This window comes from Bos javanicus, chromosome 27 (genome assembly GCF_032452875.1).
Source record: "Bos javanicus breed banteng chromosome 27, ARS-OSU_banteng_1.0, whole genome shotgun sequence".
In the NCBI taxonomy this organism is placed as follows: domain Eukaryota; kingdom Metazoa; phylum Chordata; class Mammalia; order Artiodactyla; family Bovidae; genus Bos; species Bos javanicus.
The window spans coordinates 6202908-6227690 of record NC_083894.1 but is presented as its reverse complement, the minus strand read 5'-3'; the positions used below and the strand labels follow the sequence as shown (position 1 = coordinate 6227690).

Below are 24783 nucleotides of genomic sequence, written 5' to 3'. Positions count from 1 at the left end.
CTATTCACTTTGTAACATCAACTCTTGACCTAGAAAACTGAGTGTAACTATTAATAAGCTAAGTTGAGAAAGAGGCATCTCTCCTTCATAACCTTTCCGAAGGTATAGGTAGTGATGAAAGGAACTGTGAAGAAACACAGCTGACAGGGTGAAGAGAAAGGACAGCCACAGGCATCAGTGATTTCCAGTCAGGTGTTAATCATTCTTCGGTCTGTTTTTAGTCTTGAACTTCTGCTTACTACATTTTTAAAAGTAACAAAAATGGAATTTAGGAAGTGTGCATCAAGAGCAGTTACAGCTTTGAAAAAACAATGAAGTTGGATGTCTTTTTGACTGAAGTATTTGGAGAACTAAAAAGTACCTGAATTTCTTAGTTTGGATTCTGTAGCATAGTTATATAAGATGCCACCCTTGGGAGAAACTTGGTGACGGAGTCATGGGAGTCTATGTACTATTTTTGCAAATCCTTAGAAATCTACAATTATTTCAATATAAAAAGCTTTTTAATTTTTTTTTTTTAAAGCACCTTGACCTAATTTAAAGTACACACTGCTATATTGGAGACCAGAGTCTTCTGTGATTCTTCTGATAGAAAAGGAAGCTATAACTAAACCAAAACATCTGAAGAAGCAAAAGGAACTGCAGACATCAGAAAATAATACTGTGTTTAGGAATAAATACAAATTGGTACAACCTTTCTGTAGCCTAACAATAAAAAATCTAAAATGTTCATACATTATGATCCACAAATTTCACTTCCAAAAACAAAACTTAAAAGGGAGAATACATGAGTCTTTAAAGAGATAGTCAAAGAAAGAGAAAAAAGGAAAGAAAATAGCTTATATACACCCAGCAGAGGGACAAGGAAAATTCATAGCTTTCACAGTCCTATTTTTCCAAAACAGTAAAATTACAAAAATACAAGGTTACATATAATATTTGCATTGAAAATTCAAGTTTTAACAACAACAAAAAATCCATTTAATTTTTTAAAATCAGAACATTACTTTGAATTACTTCTCTACTGTGTGTGGAGAGACCCAAGTTTCATGCAAATGAAATACAAACCTGTGCTTTGATGATTTGCTAAATATATTATATTTTCTTTATTTTTTGGCAAATCTCCATATAGCAATATCTAAAAGATAAAATAAAAAGAGAAACATTATTTTGATATTTTAAAACATGTACTACGGTAACATACAAAATATGACAATGTCAAAACACTGACAAAAACATGACGTCATGAATATGCCATCCATGATTAACAACTATTAGACTTCTCTTAGGAGCCTTAGAGACCATCAACAACAGCATATGACTAGAAAGAAGTTGAGCACAGGGCGGGTTAACGGTCATTAAGAGAAACAATGATCAGTCATCCTCCGGAATTTTTCCTGATTTCTCACAATATCTGAAACCCTGTTCATAAGGTATATCGTTCTTCAAAGAGCCTACGGGGGAGACACAGGTGTGCACACAGCACTGTGATGAAACATAATGCAAATATTATGAAAATACAGTCTATTTTAAAGAACTCTCAACCGCAGAACTGCAGTAGCATTTGTTAGGTGTGGTAACAGCACGGGAGATGATGAAGGGACATCAGGAAGGGGGAACGAAGGGATGGAGTGGCAGCGTCTGGGGCTAGCACGGGTGCGCCTGGCAGGGTCTGGGTCAAACCGGGGCTGCACGCAGTCAGGGAGAGGACCGGAGGGAGAGCTGAGCCAGAACGCAGTGTCTGCTGAAAGCCAAGCTAAAGACGAAAACTTTACCTGGGAAGTAATGGGGAAACCTGGATCCTGATTGGGACTCTATTATGACTCCATACAGAGCTCCCCAGATGGAGTTCAAGTGGGCCCTAGGAAGGTGGGCTGCAGGAGAGGAGGGGTACACAGTAGGCTGCAACTCCAGCACTCATGTTTCACGTCTTTAACTGGGGGTGGGTACGCAGGTGCTCCTTACAGGAGTCTTTCTGTAGTTTTGCATGTCTGAAATACTTCATAATCAATCATTTCAAGAAACTGCCAGTATATTTTTAAAGGCTTCAAAGGAAATGACTCCTAACAGTGTAATTTTTTTATTCAGGGCATTTCTGTTTCCATATCTTGTTATCATGGATTATTCAAGATTATGAATTAGCTACAGATCTATCTTTTTCCTGATGCTGGGGAAGACTGAAGTAAAAAGGAGAACAGGGTGGCAGAGGATGAGATGGTTAGACAGCATCAGCCACCCAGTGGACAAAAAATTTGGGCAAACTCCGGGAGAACTTGGAGGACAGGGGAGCCTGGTGTGCTGCAGTCCACAGGAGACTCATGGACTCTCTTTGCAGTCCACAAAGAGTCAGACACGACTTACAACACGACTTAAAACAACACACTGAACAACAACTATCTTTTTAGATAGTCAGAGAGATTGTCTTTTGAATATAACACTACTCATTAATATCTTAACAACAGAACAAAGGACTCTGTATCTCTGTAGATAAATGTAACTAGATGTCAAAGTTCTGGAGACCAGGGACTCGGAATGAGATTTCTATTATCTTCCTCAGAAAACTATACAGCGCTATGTGGGTCAGTCAGTCAGTCAGTCAGTCAGTTCAGTCGCTCAGTCGTGTCCGACTCTTTGTGACCCCATGGACTGCAGCCCGCCAGGCCTCCCTGTCCATCACCAACTCCCGGAGTTTACTCGAACTCATGTCCATTGAGTCGGTGATGCCATCCACCCATCTCATCCTCTGTTGTCCCCTTCTCCTCCTGCCTTCAGTCTATGTAGGTAATATGTGTTTAAATATTTGCTTAGTAATCTTTTAATATAAATTGAGCCTCACTGCCCCCACCCCCACCATCCGAGCCCTGTAGGTCATCCCAGAGCACCAAGTTGCTTGCTCAATAATTTTTTATTAATAAAGTTTATCAACACCAAAACAAAAAACCAAGATCAATGACTTGATCCACGCAAGGTTAAAAGTGGAGTCCTAGTCTGTGAGCGATCCACCCTCTCAGCAACGAGCCAGAGTTGCTCTGGGACCTCTAGGCAGGACTGACTGGGTTCAAAGCACTGCGACAGAGAACTCTGGCTTGACTTCCTTGGACGGGATACTGACAATGACAGGCTGCGGTTTAATTGATTCAATCTGAAAACCACTCTTTGGAGACCTGCCTGCCCTCAGGCTGAAGGCAGTACTTGAGCCACCCAGGGGGACTCTCCTTCCCTTTCACTTCATTAAGAGACTACAGCCTTTGAAGGCAGCTGACAAACAAGTTATTAAAAGGATTTCTTTTTTTTTAGTTTGATTGTGGTAGTCATTTCATAATGCATACCTATACCAAAACATCATAATAACATGAATAGGTAAAATTTTTATGTGTCAAAAATAACCTTAAAAATTTAAATAGTGGGTATTCACAGGATGATAGTTATCAATCATATAGAAAACATAGCACTGCAAACTTTATTTCCTATAAAACTAAATATATTCCACTTTAAAATAAAACAAGCATGGTGAGGGTGAAAAGAAAACCACAAACATAAGCACAGTCATCTAATCTCATGACAAACAATCTCCAGCAGGGAAAACGACCACTACACGCAACGGCAGCAGAGTAGCGTCTGGCCATCATCTGGTCCAGGACCACAGCCTCCCACGGCAGCAGGCCGAGCACAGGCCAACCACGCTGCCTTGCTCGGACCCGTGATAGGTCAACAGTACTACTTAAGAAGACCCCACACCTTCAGTACTTGCGCTTAGTCCACATTCTATATACCACACTGGCCTTAAGACATCAGTTTCCTACTTTTGTTTATAGACACAACCGTTAACCAAAAGAAATAGAGGAAAGAAATAGAGAAATAGAGAAAAGAAATAGAGGAAAACAACAGAATGGGAAAGACTAGAGATCTCTTCAAGAAAATCAGAGATACCAAAGGAATATTTCATGCAAAAATAGGCTCGATAAAGGACAGAAATGGTATGGACCTAACAGAAGCAGAAGATATTTAGAAAAGGTGGCAAGAATACACAGAAGAACTGTACAAAAAAGATCTTCACGACCCAGATAATCATGATGGTATGATCACTGACCTAGAGCCAGACATCCTGGAATGTGAAGTCAAGTGAGCCTTAGAAAGCATCACTACGAACAAAGCTAGTGGAGGTGATGGAATTCCAGTTGAGCTATTTCAAATCCTGAAAGATGATGCTGTGAAAGTGCTGCACTCAAGATGCCAGCAAATTTGGAAAACTCAGCAGTGGCCACAGGACTGGAAAAGGACAGTTTTCATTCCAATCCCAAAGAAAGGCAATGCCAAAGAATGCTCAAACTACCACACAATTGCACTCATCTCACACGCTAGTGAAGTAATGCTCAATATTCTCCAAGCCAGGCTTCAGCAATATACGAACCGTGAACTTCCTGATGTTCAAGCTGGTTTTGGAAAAGGCAGAGGAACCAGAGATCAAATTGCCAACATCCGCTGTACCATCGAAAAAGCAAGAGAGTTCCAGAAAAACATCTATTTCTGCTTTACTGACTATGCCAAAGCCTTTGACTGTGTGGATCACAATAAACTGTGGAAAATTCTGAAAGAGATGGGAATACCAGACCACCTGATCTGCCTCTTGAGAAACCTATATGCAGGTCAGGAAGCAACAGTTAGAACTGGACATGGAACAGATTGGTTCCAACTAGGAAAAGGAGTACGTCAAGGCTGTGTATTATCACCCTGTTTATTTAACTTATATGCAGAGTACATCATGAGAAACCCTGGGCTGGAAGAAGCACAAGCTGTAATCAAGATCGCCGGGAGAAATATCAATAACCTCAGATATGCAGATGACACCACCCTTATGGCAGAAAGTGAAGAGGAACTAAAAAGCCTCTTGATGAAAGTGGAAGTGGAGAGTGAAAAAGTTGGCTTAAAGCTCAACATTCAGAAAACGAAGATCGTGGCATCCGGTCCCATCACTTCATGGGAAATACATGGGCAAACAGTGGAAACAGTGTCAGACTTTATTTTGGGGGGCTCCAAAATCACTGCAGATGGTGACTGCAGCCATGAAATTAAAAGACGATTACTCCTTGGAAGGAAAGTTATGACCAACCTAGATAGCATATTCAAAAGCAGAGACATTACTTTGCCAACAAAGGTTCGTCTAGTCAAGGCTATGGTTTTTCCTGTAGTCATGTATGGATGTGAGAGTTGGACTGTGAAGAAGGCTGAGCGCTGAAGAATTGATGCTTTTGAAGTGTGGTGTTGGAGACGACTCTTGAGAGTCCCTTGGACTGCAAGGAGATGCAACCAGTCCATTCTGAAGGAGATCAGCCCTGGGATTTCTTTGGAAGGAATGATGCTAAAGCTGAAACTCCAGTACTTTGGCCACCTCGTGCGAAGAGTTGACTCATTGGAAAAGACTCTGATGCTGGGAGGGAGGGGGGGCAGGAGGAGAAGAGGACGACAGAGGATGAGATGGCTAGATGGCATCACTGACTCAATGGACGTGAGTCTGAGTGAACTCTGGGAGTTGGTGATGGACAGGGAGGCCTGGCGTGCTGCAATTCATGGGGTCGCAAAGAGTCGGACACGACTGAGTGACTGATCTGATCTGATTAACCAAAAAGCTTTGCAGGAAAGCCACCTCTGCTTTCCCTGAGGCTCACTAATTTCCCCCATCCTTAAATAGCTTCCAAACAACTGACATTTTCAAAATGTAGTTTGTTAAAGTTCAACAGGCCCAGTGTTTAAAAACAGATCTTCAGTGGTATCTAGAAAAAGTAAGATAAGTAACGAATTCTGGTGGGCAAAACAGATGGGCAAAATGTGAAATGAACAAAATCTTAATTCATAGCCACTAAAAGGAAAGTAAATGCATAGTTCATACTTTTAAAGATTCTTCTTCAATATTCATCTCACTGAAATAAAAGCTATTTCCAATTGAGATGCAAAAGAAGATGGTAAGCCTCTGACATAAGTTAGGATCTCAAAGTAGGTATTTAGATTCATTGCCTTTAAGTTTTTTTTTTTTTTTTTGTCACTATAACTTGTTTGGAATTCAACAGAAATGAAAGTTACAAAGAATTGCCCTTAATATTTGAAAATTTAAAAGCTCTAAAAGCAAAGTAAGTGAAATGATGAACTGCAAACCTTACTGCAATAGATGCCGAATACTAAGCACTTCAAGTAAACATTGATTAGCCAAAGAAAGGAATATGTGATTGTAAAGTTTATGTACCACATATGTGTGTGTGTACTAAAGGCTCTTGAGAGTCCCTTTGCTTGCAAGGAGATCAAACCAGTCAATCCTAAAGGAAATCAATATTGAATATTCATTACAAGGACTGATGCTGAAGCTCCAAATCTTTGGCCACCTGAAGTGATGGGAGCTGACATTTGAAAACACCCTGATGCTGGGAAAGATTGAAGGCAAGAGGAGAAGGGGGCAGCAGAGGATGAGATGGATAGACAGCATCACCAACTCAATGAACACGAATCTGAGCAAACTCTGGAAGATAGTGAAGGACAGGGAAGCCTGGCATGCTGCAGCCCATGGGGGTCACAGAGAGTCAGACACAACTTAGCGACTAAAACAACAAAAAGGGTTTCCCAAATTTAAAAAATTCATAATAACTTACAAAATACTCATACATATACATTGTTAAATTACTCTGCTGCTAAGCTGCTTCAGTCGTATCCGACTCTGTATGATCCCATAGACGGCAGCCCATGAGGCTCCCCAGTCCCTGGGATTCTCCAGGCAAGAACACTGGAGTGGGTTGCCATTTCCTTCTCCAGTGCATGAAAGTGAAAAGTGAAAGTGAAGTTGCTCAGTTGTGTCCGACTCCTAGCAACCCCATAGACTGCAGCCCACCAGGCTCCTTCATCCATGGGATTTTCCAGGCAAGAGTACTGGAGTGGGGTGCCATCGCCTTACCTAAAAGCCACCTGAGCTCTCTCATTGCAGTCATCTTAGATCAGCTTTTTCACACCATTTATTCACCTCCTCACGGAAGCCCTCCTGCCTAATGAGCTGGACCCCAAGATTCATCACTCCCATTTTTGCATCACAGTAAACCCTGCCTCCCTGTGTACCCCTATTTCCAGCTCACATCACATTCCCCTTGAGGCCCACAAGCTCCTCAGGGGCAGGGACCTCATCCCTGTTCAGAGCCTCATCCCTCTGCCCAGAGCCCAGCACCCAGATGCTTTTCAACAGATGTTCACTGAATCAATACACTGCACCTGTATTTCTCACAAGCGGATAAAGCTACACCTCACTTTCAACAATAAAGAGTTGGAGTATAAACAAATACTTTAAATGCACCAGTGACTTCTTTAAGGCATCATTCTGTGAGTCTTCTAGTACGTGTATTTCAAATTACAATCACTTCACTAGCAGGTAATTTGTTCCTTCACACAAGGCATGTGAAAAACGTGGCTTTTTTGGTTCTTCCTAAGTTTCTGAGTAATTTTAGGTTCATCACAATTGTTCAATTTGGGGATCATCCATTTTTTAAAAACTCATGTAAAATCCCTCTGGAGAAAAATAACAATGTTCTCTTTTAATTTTATTAACTTAACAGACAATAAAAATGCTCTTTGATTACCTTCATCGTGACTGAAACACGCTGGTTACAGCCCTGCCCCAAACAAGCTTGTTTAGGTTGCACAAAGAAAGCTTTCAGCAGCCCTGGGTTTAGGTGCGACACTGTCGGCTCACCGGGGTCTCACCGTAACCTTTCTTTCGGTTTGTTCTCATAATCTGTAAACTACTTGAAGACTCCCTCTTTTGTATCCTGAAAAGGGATGGCAGAACGGAATCTAAAGTAATCACATATCTCACCCAGTGGAATATCCACTCAACAATGCCTTGGGGACATAAAACACAGCATACTTTCTCTTCAAAAAACAAGTCTTCATTTATCTCAATATTAAAAAGCAGAGACACTACTTTACCAACAAAGGTCCATCTAGTCAAAGCTATGGTTTTTCCAGTAGTCACGTATGGATGTGAGAGTTTGACCATAAAGAAAGCTGAGCACCGAAGAATTGATGCTTTTGAACTGTGGTGTTGGAGAAGACTCTTGAGAGTCCCTTGGACTGCAAGGAGGTCCAACCTGTCCATTCTAAAGGAGATCAGTCCTGGGTGTTCACTGGAAGGACTGATGCTGAAGCTGAAGCTCCAAACTTTGGCCACCTGATGGGAAGAACCGACTCACTGGAAAAACCCTGATGCTGGGAAAGACTGAAGGCAGGAGGAGAAGAGGGCAACAGAGGATGAGATGGTTGGATGGCATCACCGACTCAACAGACATGAGTTTGAGCAAGCTTCGGGAGTTGGTGATGGACAGGGAGACCTGGTGTGCTGCAGTGCATGGGACTGCAAAGAGTTGGACACGACTGAACGACTGATCTCAGTAATATCTATTTTCTTTCAGTATGCAAACTGAAATATGAATTTTGTAAAAACCTTCCTTCGCTGTCCTTCAATATATATGATGCTGTAGAAAGGGCTCAGAATATCCACCCCAAAATATGCCACTTTGACATGAGGATTATTTTGAGCTGAAGGCAACTGAGAAACAGCACACACAGCTGTCCTCCCCCTAAACTTCCCTTTGTTAAGTTCAGTTCAGTCGCTCAGTTGTGTCCGACTCTTTGCAACCCCATGAATTGCAGCATGCCAGGCCTCCCTGTCCATCACCAACTCCCAGAGTTCACTCAAACTCATGTCCATCGAGTCGGTGATGTCCCTTTGTAAAGGTGACATTAAACTCTACTCATCAATGAGTCAGCAAACCTTACTAAACAGTCTTATCCCAGTGACCGTCCCACCATTTACCAGCCCCAAGAACCCAACACAACTCTCCTCTATCTAGCTGTGTTTCCACAGTCTACTGTCCTTTGTTATTAATACAGTGATATATACACCCCTGGGCTGAAGAATTCCATGGACAGAGAAGCCTGCAGGTTACAGTCCATGGGGTCACGAAGAGTCGGACTCGGCGCCTAACACATACACATCCCTGGGCTAAGTCTAACCACTTCTTTTGGTTTTCCCTTCTTTTCTGTGATGCTCCAATAAAAACACACTTATTTAACGTGTAAGATACTAAAAATTTTTTTAAATACTAATATCAATGGAATTTGTATGCCTTTTCTTCTGTTCTGACTTCTGTCGATTGAATTTGCAGGCCCAGCTACAGAATATTTTGCCTCCTCTATGCTCCAATATAATCATCATTAAGACACAGGCAGAAATGTTCGATTCAAATGAAGACGTAGATGTGAATCCTAGTCCATCACCGTACCAACTTTATGAACTTCAGCACTAGTACCTAACCTCTCCGTGTCTTTTTTTTTTTTTTGGTAACCTGTAAAATGAATGTAATACTCCCCACAGGTTGTCTGAAATAATTGAGACCATGTAAACTACTTCACCGGAGAAGGTGATGGCACCCCACTCCAGTATTCTTGCCTGGAAAATCCCATGGACAGAGGAGCCTGGTGGGCTGCAGTCCATGGGGTCGTAGAGGGTCGGACACAACTGAGCGACTTCCCTTTCACTTTTCACTTTCATGCACTGGAGAAGGAAATGGCAACCCACTCCAGTGTTCTTGCCTGGAGAATCCCAGGGATGGGGGAGCCTGGTGGGCTGCCGTTTATGGGGTTGCACAGAGTCGGACACGACTGAAGCGACTTAGCAGCAGCAGCAAACTACTTCACATGATTCCTAGTAACGATCCCCGCAAAACGTTAACTGTTGCTATTAGTAGTAGTGTTAGTCGCTCAGTCCTGTCTGAATCTGAGACCCCATGCACTGTAGCTCTCCAGGCTCCTCTGTCCATGGCAAGAATACTGGAGTGGGTTTCCATTCCCTTCTCCAGGGGATTTTCCAGACCCAGGGATCGAACCTGGGTCTCCTGCATTGCAAGCAGATTCTTTACCATTTGAGCCACAGGGGAAGCTCATGTTGTTATTATTATTATCCAATATGGTGAAACTGTTCACTCAAAACTGTGTTAAATGATGAATGGATAAGAGAAATAGATAGCTAGTTTATCTTCCTTTAAAAAAAAAAAAAAGGTCTGATTATGTAGCAATGCAGCTATAATTTCAGCATTTGCATATGTAATTCACACAGTGATTGTTTATAATTATTTAAAGTGAATTTTTAAATGTATTTCTATGTCAATGAAATATATTATTTCAAGATCACACACAAGATTTCTACTGTAATACACACGAAATGATGGTCTTTTTCTGCCCAGCTTGAAACATTTCCCTGAACAGGAAAAGTATGATGCCCTTCTGAAACAAAGTTAAAATATAAACATAGTCATTTGTCTAATAATCAGTATAAAAATAATTATTATGCAACATTTAAGTAGAACCTTACAAATCACAAAGCTCTCTTTATACAATATATTCGTCATATGTATCACTTGATACTGTCTTCATTTACAGATTTTGTTTTTCCTGAGTATCTGTGATGGATCTGTCATTGAGCTAAACAGCTTCACATATTATCTCAGTCTTCAAAATAACAGGAAAATAAGTATTCCATTTAAGAATGAGAATATTGAGTTGAAAAGTTGGTTTACTCAAGCTAACAGAAAATGGCAAAGAACTAGGAATCTCACCCAACATCCAAAAATCTTTTGAATATAACAAATTACCTGGAAAAATTCCAAATAAAAATTGTCAAATGAGAAGGAGTCCCATGTATTAGAAGCTTATGTAATTTTTTTTTCCACTTTGAACATTAACCACAAGGAGGTAAGAAAGCCTTGAGTAAAAATTCAAAAACTGACATAAAATGTTTTCCTGCTGCTGCTGCTGCTGCTAAGTCGCTTCAGTCGTGTCCGACTCTGTGCGACCCCAGAGACGGCAGCCCACCAGGCTTCCCCATCCCTGGATTCTCCAGGTGAGAACACTGGAGTGGGTTGCCATTTCCTTCTCCAATGCATGAAACTGAAAGTGAAGTCGCTCAGTCATGTCCGACTCAAGGGAACCATCGAGTCAAATCACTATTGCCACCTCCAAGGAGCTACAATCATGTAAAGGGACTATATATATATATTAAAATATGCTCCTGCTATGTTAATATCACATGCTAATGTTACACATAAATGATCCTGACATTGAGATGGGGTGAGATCGTGACAGGTGAAGAGGAAGAGTGCCTGAGCTGGAAGAAAGCAACCGAGAAGAGCGGCGCAAGGGCGCATCCTTGCGAATGCACCGGGGGAGCGGGTACTGGGAAGGAAGCAGCAGTTTCGCAAAAGTGAAATCAGTGAATGGAAAAGCTGGCCAGGGCGGAACTGTGACAGCCTTGAAGGCCATGCTTAGGAGTTTTCATTTTTACTCAGTTATCACCTGAATAAAACACAGCATGTTACTCCTGCTTGAAGTATAAAAGCTCAGAGTGGTTCATAACAATTGATACAGCCTTCTTGAATAATCTAGCAGAGTCACAAAGACTCTATAAAAGTCTATAAAAGACTCTATAAAGTCTATAAAACTAGACCCATTTAGGAAAAAGGGAAAGTAAACTGTATATACAGAAAGCCCTCTTTTCTTTTGTTTTCCATCATAATGGCACAGAAGTGTCCCCATAGGTTAGATTACATTTAGTGCTACTATACAACCCATAAAACCCATCCAAGAACTTAATTTAAAATGGAGAAGGAGACTCTCCACAATTCATACATTTATTTAAAAGCTCCTGGTAGAAATCCAAAGTTACACACCAAAATGTTGCAGGCTGGGAGGAGGTGTGTAGATAAGGGAACTTTAACTGTCTCAAAATCTTTTTGCAGTGTTTGAATATTTTATTGCACCTGTAACTTACAAAAATAAGGTAATTAAAAAATTTTTATATGGATACAACCCAAAATAACTGTGTTGCTTACAGTCCAGGATTGATATTTCTAGACAGTATAAAAACAAGGTTCTGATTACATTTCTCTAAGATTTTCTTATAAGTCTGTTCCCTGGCCGGACTTAAACTGTGTTAGATTGGAATCGTATTTGATTGAGAAATGTTTAATTTCCTCTTTCAAAGGTTGTGTTCTGCTTAAGCATCTTCTGGGTTCTGTGCCTCCTAGCTAAACTGAAGATTTAGCTTTTAAAGACCTTAGTCTAAGGTCTTTAAAAGTCTTCACAAGGATGATAAATAAGTAGAGGAAGGTAAAAATAAAAGGAGACAAGGAAATATTTATATTCTACATAGGACTACTAATATTTGGGAAGAATCTGGGCAACATTTCAGCAGAAATGCAGAAAGAATCCAAAAGTGATAAAGGGCTTGGACTTGTGAGGTCCCTTCTCTGATTCTAAACACACGTTTCATTCTAATAGCTTAGCTGCTTTTACAAGATGCATGCTCAGTCATGTCTCACTCTTTGAGACTTCATGGACTGTAGCCTGCCAGGCTCCTCTGTCCATGGGATATTCCAGGCAAGAATACTGGAGTAGGTTGCCATTTTCTTTCTCCAGGAGATCTTCCTGAACCAGGGATGGAACCTGAGTCTCTCGCGTCTCCTGTATTGGCAGGAGGACTCGACCACTGCGCCACCTGGGAAGCCCGCTTTTTACAGGATACGGAATACAAATTTATCTCATTAAGAGTTTAGCACTACTTTTGAGGACACAGTGCTACCAAAATAAAGAACCAGTTATAAATGGCCTCCAGATATGAAGGCCTTGAGGGTTTCTCACGAACTTGAAACAATCTTTCAAGTAAATGTGTAAATTAATCGAGTATTCTAATTGAACACATTATATAAACATCAAAATCTTAGACTTAATTCTGTCTTACTTCTAGTGGTATTTAAACTATTTTATATTTGAAACAGGTCAATTGAAAAACTAAATTTATTTCATACCGAATTTCATATTTGACTATTACAATGTATCATGTTAGCATTTTGGGAGGTAGGTATTAGCAGTCATTAGTGTAAAATCTATTTTAAAGTAAACCAGTTGTTACTAACTGATTTAAGCAGGAAGAAAATGGTAACTAAAATACTTAGGTTTTAATGAGGAAGCATGTTGTGTATCACTATATATTTTGGTCTGCAAATATCAATGATCAGTTTTTCCTATATTCCAGTAGAAAGAGGAGAAAGTTGCAACATTTTTTTAAATACACAAGAAAAATGAATCCTGACATTTAGAAGATTATCACTAGATACTGGTTCTTCATGTATTTATAAAAGGATGTCTGATGGTCTCAAGTATAATTTAAAATTTTATTTAGCATGGGTCCTTGATGAAGTCTGTCCCAAAAAAGATCTCCTTTTCATTATAGTGGACTGGAGTGCAAAAGTAGGAAGTCAAGAAACACCTGGAGTAACAGGCAAATTTGGCCTTGGAATACGGAATGAAGCAGGGCAAAGACTAATAGAGTTTTGCCAAGAAAACGCACTGGTCATAGCAAACACCCTCTTCCAACAACACAAGAGAAGACTCTATACATGGACATCACCAGATGGTCAACACCGAAATCAGATTGATTATATTCTTTGCAGCCAAAGATGGAGAAGTTCTATACAGTCAGCAAAAACAAGACCAGGAGCTGACTGTGGCTCAGACCATGAACACCTTATTGCCAAATTCAGACTTAAATTGAAGAAAGTAGGGAAAACCACTAGACCATTCAGGTATGACCTAAATCAAATCCCTTATGATTATACAGTGGCAGTGAGAAATAGATATAAGGGCCTAGATCTAATAGATAGAGTGCCTGATGAACTATGGAATGAGGTTCCTGACGTTGTACAGGAGACAGGGATCAAGACCATTCCCATGGAAAAGAAATGCAAAAAAGCAAAATGGCTGTCTGGGGAGGCCTTACAAATAGCTGTGAAAAGAAGAGAAGTGAAAAACAAAGGAGAAAATGAAAGATATAAACATCTGAATGCAGAGTTCCAAAGAATAGCAAGAAGACATAAGAAAGCATTCCTCAGCGATCAATGCAAAGAAATAGAGGAAAACAACAGAATGGGAAAGACTAGGGATCTCTTCAAGAAAATGAGAGATACCAAAGGAACATTTCATGCAAAGATGGGCTCGATAAAGGACAGAAATGGTATGGACCTAACAGAAGCAGAAGATATTAAGAAGAGATGGCAAGAATACACAGAAGAACTGTACAAAAAAGATCTTCACGACCCAGATAATCACGATGGTGTGATCACTGACCTAGAGCCAGACATCCTGGAATGTGAAGTCAAGTGGGCCTTAGAAAGCATCACTACGAACAAAGCTAGTGGAGGTGATGGAATTCCAGTTGAGCTATTCCAAATCCTGAAAGATGATGCTGTGAATATGCTGCACTCAAGATGCCAGCAAATTTGGAAAACTCAGCAGTGGCCACAGGACTGGAAAAGGTCAGTTTTCATTCCAATCCCAAAGAAAGGCAATGCTAAAGAATGCTCAAACTACCACACAATTGCACTCATCTCACATGCTAGTAAAGTAATGCTCAAAATTCTCCAAGCCAGGCTTCAGCAATATGTGAACCGTGAACTTCCTGATGTTCAAGCTGGTTTTAGAAAAGGCAGAGGAACCAGAGATCAAATTGCCAACATCCGCTGGATCATGGAAAAAGCAAGAGAGTTCCAGAAAAACATCTATTTCTGCTTTATTGACTATGCCAAAGCCTTTGACTGTGTGGATCACAATAAACTGTGGAAAATTTTTCAAGAGATGGGAATACCAGACCACCTGATCTGCCTCTTGAGAAATTTGTATGCAGGTCAGGAAGCAACAGTTAGAACTGGACATGGAACAACAGACTGGTTCCAAACAGGAAAAGGAGTTTAGTCAACAGACTAAACTTTTAAAAAACCATGTGCTGAGGTCTGTACTGAACAGATGTAAGGTGAGATATACAAATTCAGAAACACTGGAAAGTTCAGACCCACTTTTTAAAATAAGAAACTTACTACAGAAATTATTTCAGCCGTATATGTTACAGGCTTTTAACTAAAATTGAAAAAAAAAAAAAAAAACCACTGTAGGTAGAATTCTTTTTCGAAAAGGTAAATGACTGTGTTACATGTTCTGAGTCTGTTTCCTAGCCTGAACCAACTGACATATGATGTAAACTTCAATACGTATCATGACAAAACCATACGTTTAGACAACTGTGGTGAAGTAAGAACACAGTGGGGAAATGACTGTTCCGAATTAGTGAAAATTTTAAATGAAGCCCATTGTAAAAGTCAAAGATCAGGAAACCATTATCTGGAAAAGCAGTCTTTCTTTCTTTTCTAGGAAACACAAATACTGATTTAAACAGAGGGCCTGGCTTCTAGTTCCCACCCCTCAAACCTCCAACTGGGGCAAGTTCAGAGTCATCAGGCATTAACAGCAATGCAACTGCAAATTCAAAATAATAGCTGGTGGACAAGAGGGTGTAAGCAACAGAACTAGCAGGGAGAAAAGACAAAAAGACAAAATAATGCCATCCCATTCACTCCAATTCACCCGCAACAAGAAAAGAAGAGGGCTAGGTATAAGGAAAACCAAGAATTAAGCTCTATTTTCCCCCCCAAATTGGAGAACAAAAGGAAAATTCACAATTTTTTCCCATAGTTGCTATTTTTGTGTAAGACTTTAAAAAATAAAGAGGGCCTTCTACTTTTTACAAATTTAATCTACACATAATCCATTCTCTACAGAGAAGGAAAGGAACAGAAGGAAAAACAAAAAAGATTAGCCACACACTTAAGCCTAGTCAAAGTTGGCAAAAATGTTATCTCCGTTAAGGCTTCTACAGTAACAAATGTATTACTTTTCATGCCCAGCTTTCAATCATCCTGGGGAAGAACGCGAACACAAAGTTGCACTGCCTGTCCAAAGAGTAACACCAATCTGTCTGCAGAGAAGGTGTCCGATTTCTAAGAGCGCACTTTCGAGTTCCAGCATGACCATCTCCTCTCAGACCAAGCGCCAGAAACTGTCAACTGCCTGCCCTACTTAAATGTCCATCTGCACCGACTTCGCCAAGCACGAGACAGACAGTTACAGAAGCCGGGAGACGGGGAAGGGGAGCGGTTGATCCCATTTGTGGCCGCAGAACAGCATTCCTGCAGCTATACCCAGAGACTCGGGGTGCCCGCACCGAAGCATCGGGCCAAATCCCGGAGCGCGACCGTGAACGTGGCCCACAGGGAGAGGATGGGGTGGCGGCACGTGTTCGCAGGGCCGGACCTGCACCGGCTGGGGGACACGGGGCGGGTCGAAGCTAGGAGATGCGCCCGCGACCCCCCACCCCGCCGCCCGGCCCCCCGACAGCGGCAGGGGCGGCGGCCCGCGCGCAGGGGCCTCACCTGCACCCCGGTGTAGTTCTCGAAGAAGAAGAGCACCATGCTCTGATAGACGCAGTAGAGCCGGTCGTCCACCGCCTGGTAGAAGCGCGAGGGCAGGAGGGCGGAGAGCAGCCGCCAGGCGCCCCAGACCAGCACGTAGGTGGGCGCCGTGCCCAGGAGCACGGCGGCCGGCAGCACGCAGCGCACCGAGTGCATGTGGAGCACCAGGGACAGCAGCATCCTCCCGTCTCCGCGCGCCCGGCGCTCGGCCGGCCCTAGGCTGCTCCGCCGCCTCCCGCCGCCGCGAGGCCCTCGCTCGCGGGCCAATCAGCTGGCCGCGCCCGGCCCCGCCGCCGCCCCCTCACCGCGCCCGGCCGCCCGCCGCACCTGAGACGCCCGGCCCGCGCCCGCTCGGGCCTCCGCCCCCAGCCTCATGGGCCGGGCCGCCGCCGGAGGGCCGGCGCGCTGGCGAGAGAAGGGCGGGGCGCGCTGATCGCGGCCCGGGGGCAGGGACGCCGCGGCCCTCAAGGGCTGGGGAGCTCAAGATCGCTCACACCCCATGACCCTCTGCCCCGGCCGGGGGCGGGGCTCCACGCCAACAACACGCTTCCCGATAGGCCGCCCGTTGCTATAGTCTCCCGCCGGGGGCGGGGTCCCGCGGCAAGAATTCGCCTCCTGATTGGTTGAACGCTGTAGACGGTTGAAACGCATCTGCTGCCCAGCCGCGTGGACTGCCCTGTTCAGGCTACTGTGCATGTTCCAAAGGTCTCTCAGCCCCGCCCCGCTCCGGGGGCGCGCGCGCGGGAGCGACGCGGTGACTGGCTGTAGGCGTGCGGTGCTGTGGGTGCGGGTCGCCGAGTGGATCTGGGTGGCAGTGTACCCCGTGGTCGGGCTCTGAGCACAGGTGGGCTTGAGGGGACGCCCCACCACCTGCTCATACGACCGAGGGCCTCAGGACGCCGGGATGCGCCCTCGAGCCGAGAGGTCCCATTCCCGTGGGGCGCACAGGTGAAGCTCGGCACTTAGAAGGTGCTGCAGACCCTGGCTGCCCAGATGACAGATTCGTCAGGCCGGCTGGGTCAAGGCCAGCAGAAGACAATCGGGGCAGTTACAGAAGAGCCAAAGGGGCTCTCGGCCTGGATTCTACAGTCAGGCTGCCCTTCCTCTTCACGGCGGCGCCCACCCGCTCTCCTCGGCTCCTGCCTCTGCTCCCCCCGGGTGCCCAGGACCCCGCTTCCTGCCCTTCACTCGCCCTCTAGCGTGTGTCCGAATCAGGTCCCTTCTTTCTTTTTTTTTTTTTTTTTGTTGGCAACGTAATGTCTCTGCTTTTTTTTTTTTTAAGCTGGTTTTATTTTTATTTATTTTTTAATTTATTTTAAATTTTTAAAAGAAAATCCATCCTGAACCCTCTTCCCTCCTCCCTCCCCATACCATCCCTCTGGGTCGTCCCAGTGCACCAGTCCCAAGCATCCAGCATCGTGCATTGAACCTGGACTGGCATCTCGTTTCATACATGACATTTCACATCACTGTACGTTCACGCGTAGCTGGACAGCCTTTTTACAAGTTTCTTTATCAGATTCACTCATTTTTTTTAATTGTTGGATGCCAAATTTTATTTTTTTTAACTTTTTATTTTATATTGCGGTATAGCAGATAAACTGGCTTCCGTAGTGGCTCAGATGGTAAAGAATCCGCCTGCAATGCGGGGAAACTGGGGCTCTGATCCCTGGGTTAGGAAGATCCGCTGGAAGAGGGCATAGCAACCCACTCCAGTATTCCTGCCTGGAGAATCCCCATGGAGCCTGGAGGATTACATTCCATGGGTCCAAAGACTCGGACAGGACTGATAAGCACAGCACAGCGCGTAGCAGATTAACAATGTTGTGATAGTTTCAGATGGACAGCAGAGGGACTCAGCCATGCATATACATGGATCCATTCTCACCCAAACTCTCTTCCCTTCCAGGCTTATCAGATTCACTCTTGCTTCACTTCCCTAGGCCTGGCTGTTTAATGTCTTCCTGATAGCTTATGCTTAGCCTCATTTTTTGTGTAGTTCTTGAAGGTACTTTCGTGGTAGTTCAGTCGCTTCAGTCGTGTCTGACTCTTGGCGACCCCAAGGACTGTAGCCCACCAGGCTCCTCTGTACACGGGATTCTCCAGACAAGAGTACTGGAGTGGGTTGCCATGTCCGCATGGACATGTGAAATAAAGTACTGACATACTTCTGTGACCTTCACAAAAATCTAAGACATCAGGGCAGCTGTTTTATTGTTAGGAAAACAGATTCTGAGGCCTTTTGAATTCTTCTACCATCCTTTGACTACCGTGAGTGTGGTTTACTGTGTAATCCTTTAAGTGAAAAAAGAAAAAGCTTTTTTTTCTGGATGCAAGCCTGAGAAAGTGTCTGTCTGACCCTTTGCAACCCAAAAGACTGTAGCCCACCAGGCTCCTCTGTCCATGGAATTCTCTAGGCAAGAATACTGGAGTGGGTTGCCATTTCCTTCTCTAGGGGATCTTCCTGACCTAGTGATCGAACCCAAGGAAGCCCAGCCAAATGCATTTAGTGTCATTTTAGTGGAAAATTGTAATCAGGTCCAGAACAGTGGCTACCTGATTTGACCGTCTGTACACAGTTGACATGTAACATGACTGGTAAATGATCACCCTGAGGGACAAAGCCAGATGAATGGAAATTGCTCAAGGAACAAGTGTTTGCACAGGTATATTGCCAGCAGGTAAGCATTCACAATAGAGAAATTTTCAACAGGATTTTTGTTGTTGTTTTTTTTTTTTTAATATGGAACACTTCATGAATTTGCATGTCATCCTTGCACAGGGACATGCTAATCTTTTCTGTATCATTCCAATTTTAGTATATGTGCTGCCAAAGCGAGCACGCCCCTCTTTCTGTGGAAAGCAATGCCCAGTGAGAACTAGATTCATACTGGAGGGAAAAAGTCATGGATATGGATAATGTGCACAATCAGTGGCCCCATGCTTCCTTGAATTAAATGAGACCAGACATCTGTACAACTAGGGAAATGTATGAAGGGATAAGATTCTCTGGTGATTCAGAAGGCAAAGAACCCACCTGCAATAAAGGAAAGGAACAGAACGAAATCTTCCCAATCCCTGGGTTGGGAAGGTCGCCTGGAGAAAGAAATGGCAATGCACTCCAGTGTTCTTGCCTGGAGAATCCCATGAACAGAGTAGCCTGGCGGGCTACACTCCATGGGGTTGCAAAGAGTCCGATAGGACTGAGTGACTAAGCACGCAGACATGAAGGGATAAAACTGGTTCAGTGTTAACATTACAATCTGTACACATGAAGTCAGTAAATGTGTGTGATATGTGTAAATATGTTACTTCTTGTGGATTATCCCTCTATTGGAGAAGGAAGTGGCAACCCACTCCAGTATTCTTGCCTAGAGGATCCTATGGACAGAGGAGCCTGGTGGGCTGTCCCTAGAGTCACGCAGAGTCGGACAGGACTGACTGAAGTGACTTAGCAGCAGCAGCAGCATCCTTGTATTACTCTTGGTCAGCAGGTTGTAAAGTTTTGTGCCAGGTTCTGACGTGGAGACACTGAGAACTTGAGCTGCCCTTGTCCTCTGTTTATATCCAAACTCAGCCCCTTCCCACTCGATTATCCCCTGTGCCCTGCAGCTTCTTTATCTGCAGACTCCCAGTCACAAATTTACTCTCCTGTCCACCTCTTAGGCTGTACTCAGGCCACACCTTCTGCCTGTACTTCCTTACCTTGTACATATTTTAACCCCTTGCAGTGGGGTGAGTTTTATGTAAAGGGGGAATTCATGGTACCATATGGACATATAATGAGATCTCATTTAGGCTGGGCACATAGAAGGCTTCTCAGGTAGAGAGTGTGAGCTTGCTAGGGTAAAACTAGGGATGAGAAGGAAGAGGAAGCACCTTCCAAGTGAGAACAGCATGTCTGAAGGACTGAAGTTAAGAGCTCACAGGTTCTCAAGGTGGAGGAAACCTGTGTTCAGCAAGTAATGTGTCCTACATTTTTTTTAATTCAGATGCCCCCTCGAAGTATGTTGTGTATTTCCCTCACTTGTTTTTAAGCTAATATCTACAATTATTTTTATCATAAGTTTAATCAGTTAAAAAAGAAGTAAGTTCCCATGAGTTGTGAATAAAATTTTTAAATTAAGTGATTACAGAAATCTTTTAAGTGGACCCCATGGGTTGGCTCAGTGGGTAAAGAATCTGCTTGCAATGCAGGAGACACAGGACACTCAGTTTTGGTCCCGGGGTCAAGAAGACCCCCTGGAGAAGAAAATGGCAATCCACTTCAGTATTCTTGTCTGAAAAATCTCATGGACATGGAAGCCTAGAGTCCTGCTGTCTGTGGGGTTGCAAAGAGTCGGACAAGACTTAGTGACTGAACATCAACAAGATTTTTCCCAATTAGAATTTTACGTTGATTCTTTATCTCCTTGAAAACATTTTCATTCCACTTCTGCCACATCATTTTATCTTCACAGAATATATTTTATGCTTCCAAGTCTTTTTTATTGATCAGACTGTGTTATCAGGGTCCTAAGAGTTAAAATTTCTTCTGGATTGAGCTATGGCTGTTAGCAATGTACAATTTAATCATTGTATATCACAAAATCTGATAATTACTGTAAATAAAGTTTGTGTTAATGATACCTCAGTTACCAACTCAATGGACATGAGTTTGAGCAAACTCCAGGAGATAGTGAAGGACAGGGAAACCTGGCGTGCCACAGTCCATTGGGTCGCAAAGAGCTGGACATTACTGAGCAACTGAACAACAACAGTTCAAGGAAGCTGTCTGTAAGGCAATTATCCTTCAGTAAAAAAGAAATTAAGTTATTCTTTGTGTGCTAAAGTTATTATACCTTTCCCATCTGAGTGCAGAATCGTATGGAAGATGGAGAAGGGGCAAGTGAATGGGACATTGTGAAATGCAAGGTGTTCTGGACTCCCGGAATCTTCTGAGGCAGATCAAATGGACAGATACCATTGACTCAATAAATCTAGTTAAATGAACAGTCAGTAGCAGAGTGGTTGCATGAATACACCAAGATGACACAAGAAATGAAATGGTACACAGCAGTTAAAAAAAAAAAGTAGACCCAAATGTATCATCATAGATCTGCAGGTTAGGTGAAAAAAGCAAGTTGCTGGATAATGCATGCTCAGTAGAGTCTGACTCTTTGCAACACTATGGACTGTAGCCTGCCAGGCTCCTCTGTCCATGGGGTTTTTCAGACAAGAATACTGGAATGAGTTGCCATTTCCTCCTCCAGGGGATCTTCTGGACCCAGGGATCGAATCCGAGTCTCCTGTGTCTCCTGCTTGTCAAGCAGATTATCACTGAGCCATCTGGAAAGCCTGCTAGATAATATATGCACTATTATCCCATTTCTGTAAAAAAAAAGAACAAAAATCTCTATTTCTAGATGTAAAAGTCTAAAAACTACTGATGACAGTGGTTTTCTCAGGGGAGAGGAAGTAAGATTAAATGAAGGCCAGCTGGACTTCCTGTATCATTTCAAGTTTTAACAAAAAAATATTGATTTAGCAAATAAGTATCCAGCATTCCACATCCCACTTCTTGCTGGGTGTCAGAGATAAAAGAGAGAACAGATAAAGACCCTGAGGCCATGACCTTTGCTGGCCTGGGGTGGACGATGGGATTAATTTGTTACAGAGGCAAATAAAAATAATGCAGAAAAACAAGCCAAGAGGTGACTTTGGCAAGAGATAGCCAGAAGGTGTGATCCGAGGGAGTTACTTGACCTTAGTGATAAGGAGGGGGAGGGAAGAGTGAAGGATGCCTCTTCAGTTTCAGGCTTGAGTAAACCAGATGGAGTTTGGTTTCATCCTTGAAGGGTGGAAACAGGTTCTGTGGGGCATGGAACTTCCTCAGTTGGGACAATGGAGAGTGCTTTAAGAACATAAGTTTCGGGAGGGGAAAAAAATAAAAGAATATAACTACAAATACAAAATTGGATTTTAATATGGATATTTATTTAGAATGAGAAAATAAATGTTTATAGGCTGACATTCCACAAAAATAGAATACTCAGAAAAATGTTTTATTATATAACTGTATCATGTGTATGCCTGCGTGCTAAGGTGTTTTAGCTGTGTCCAATTCTTTGTGACCCTGTAGCCCACCAGGCTCCTCTGTCCATGGGATTCTCCAGGCAAGAATACTGGAATGGGTTGCCATGCCCTCCTCCAGGGGATCAAACCTATGTACTTACATCTCCTGCATTGGAAGTGCCATCTGGGAAGACCAGCTGTATTACAGATTGGTGATAGAGTGTAACTTTCTTTTGATTATGAAAAACATTTTATATTTTATGTACAGGAAAGTACTCACCTTTCCAGCATGGTAAATGTAAACTTGTTTTTTATCCTTGATTATTAGGATTCATGATACTCAGCCTCACAGTTCAGTTCAGTCGCTCAGTCATGTCCACGCCTCTTTGTGATCCCATGGACTGCAGCACGCCAGGCCTCCCTATCCATCACCAACTCCCAGAGCTTGCTCAAACTCATGTCCATTGAGTCGGTAATGCCATCCAACCATCTCATCCTCTGTCACCCCCTTCTTTTGCTGCCCTCAATCTTTCCCAGCATCAGGCTCTTTTCCAATGAGTTGGATCTTCGCATCAGGTGGCCAAAATAATGGAGGTTCAGCCTCAGCATCAGTCCTTCCAATGAATATTCAGGACCAATTTCCTTTAGGATTGACTGGTTTGATCTTGCTGACCACCAAACTGGTTTCATTTTGTGGGGGCAAGAGATGCAAAGGAAAAGAACATAGTGGGACTTAGAACAACAGAATGGGAAAGACTAGAGATACCAAGGGAATAAATGTCCTTTATTGTGCCCATATAACAATGGGCACAATAAAGGACAGAAATGGTATGGAGCTAACAGAAGCAAAATACATTAAGAAAAGGAGGCAAGAATACACAGAAGAACTATACAAAAAAGATCTCAGTGACCCAGATAACCACAATGGTGTGATCACTCACCTAGAACCAGACACCTTGGAGTGTGAAGTCAGGTGGGCCTTAGGAAACATCACTAGGAACAAAAAGCTAGTGGAGGTGACGGAATTCCAGCTGCATTAATTCAAATCCTTAAAAATGATGCTGTTAAAGTGCTGCACTCAATATGCCAATAAATTTGGAAAACTCAGCAGTGGCCACAGGACTGCAAAAGATTAGTTTTCATTCCAATCCCAAAAAAGGGCAGTGCCAAAGAAAGTTCAAACTACTGCACAATTTCATATGCTAGCAAAGTAAGGCTCAACATTCTCCAAGCTAGGCTTCAACAGTACATGAACCGAGAAATCCCAAATGTTCAAGCTGGATTTAGAAAAGGCAGAGGAACCAGACATCAAATAGCCAACATTCATTGGATCATAGTAATTTGATCTCTGGTTCCTCTGCCTTTGGGCTTCCCAGGTAGCACTATGGTAAAGAACCTGCCTGCCAATGCAGAAGATATAAGAGATGTGGATTTGAACCTTGGGTCAGGAAGATCCCCTGGAGGAGGGCATGGCAACCCACTCCAGTATTCTTGCCTGGAGAATCCCTTGGACAGAGGAGCCTGGTGGGCTACAGTACATAAGGTCACAAAGAGTCGGACATTACTGAAGCAACTTAGCATGCATGCATTCATTGGATCATAGAAAAAGCAAGAGAATTTCAGAAAAACATCTGTTTCATAGACTACACTAAAGCCTTTGACTGTATGGATCACAGCAAACTGTGAAAAAGAGTTGGGAATACCAGATCACCTCACCTGCCTCCTGAGAAACCTATATGCAGGTCAAGAAGCAACAGTTAGAACTGGACATGGAACAACAGATTGGTTCTAAATTGGGAAAGGAATATGCCAAAGCTGTATATTGTTACCCTGCTTATTTAACTTATATGTAGAGTACAGCCGGAGAAGGCGATGGCACCCCAATCCAGTACTCTTGCCTGGAAAATCCCATGGACGGAGGAGTCTGGTAGGCTGCAGTCCATGGAGTCGCTAAGAGTCGGACACGACTGAAGTGACTTAGCAGCAGCAGCAGTACAGCGTTCAAAATGCCGGGCTAGATGAAGCACAAGCTGGAATGGAGATTGCCAGGAGACATATCAATAACCTCGGATATGCAGTTGCACCAACCTTATGGCTGAAAGTGAAGAGGAACTAAATAGCTGCTTGATAAAGGTGAAAGACAAGAGTAAAAAAAACTGGCTTAAAACTCAACATTTGAAAAACTAAGATCGTGGCATCTGGTTCCTTCACTTCATGGCCAATAGATGGGAAAACAATGGAAACAGTGACAGACTTTATTTTGGGAGGGGGCTCCAAAATCACTGCAGATGGTGACTGCAGCCATGAAATTAAAAGACGCTTGCTTGCTCTTTGGAAGAAAGTT

The 24783-nt window shown here is 43.0% G+C and overlaps 1 protein-coding gene and 1 non-coding gene across 2 annotated transcripts in view; both read right to left on the bottom strand.

Annotated features, from left to right (window-relative positions):
* AGPAT5 (1-acylglycerol-3-phosphate O-acyltransferase 5) overlaps positions 1–16927 on the bottom strand; it is a 47743-nt gene extending 30816 nt beyond the window's left edge. Inside the window, exons 1-2 of the mRNA XM_061404073.1 lie at positions 16347–16927; positions 1069–1138 (exon numbers count right to left, since the gene is read on the bottom strand). Coding sequence (XP_061260057.1) covers positions 1069–1138; positions 16347–16565 — 289 coding nt within the window. The 5' untranslated portion in view covers positions 16566–16927. The remainder of the gene's footprint in view (positions 1–1068; positions 1139–16346) is intronic.
* A 2195-nt stretch (positions 16928–19122) lies between these two features.
* LOC133240167 (U6 spliceosomal RNA) lies at positions 19123–19228 on the bottom strand. Its single transcript, XR_009734147.1, has one exon. It is a non-coding gene; the product is annotated as a U6 spliceosomal RNA (small nuclear RNA).
* Positions 19229–24783: the final 5555 nt, after the last annotated feature.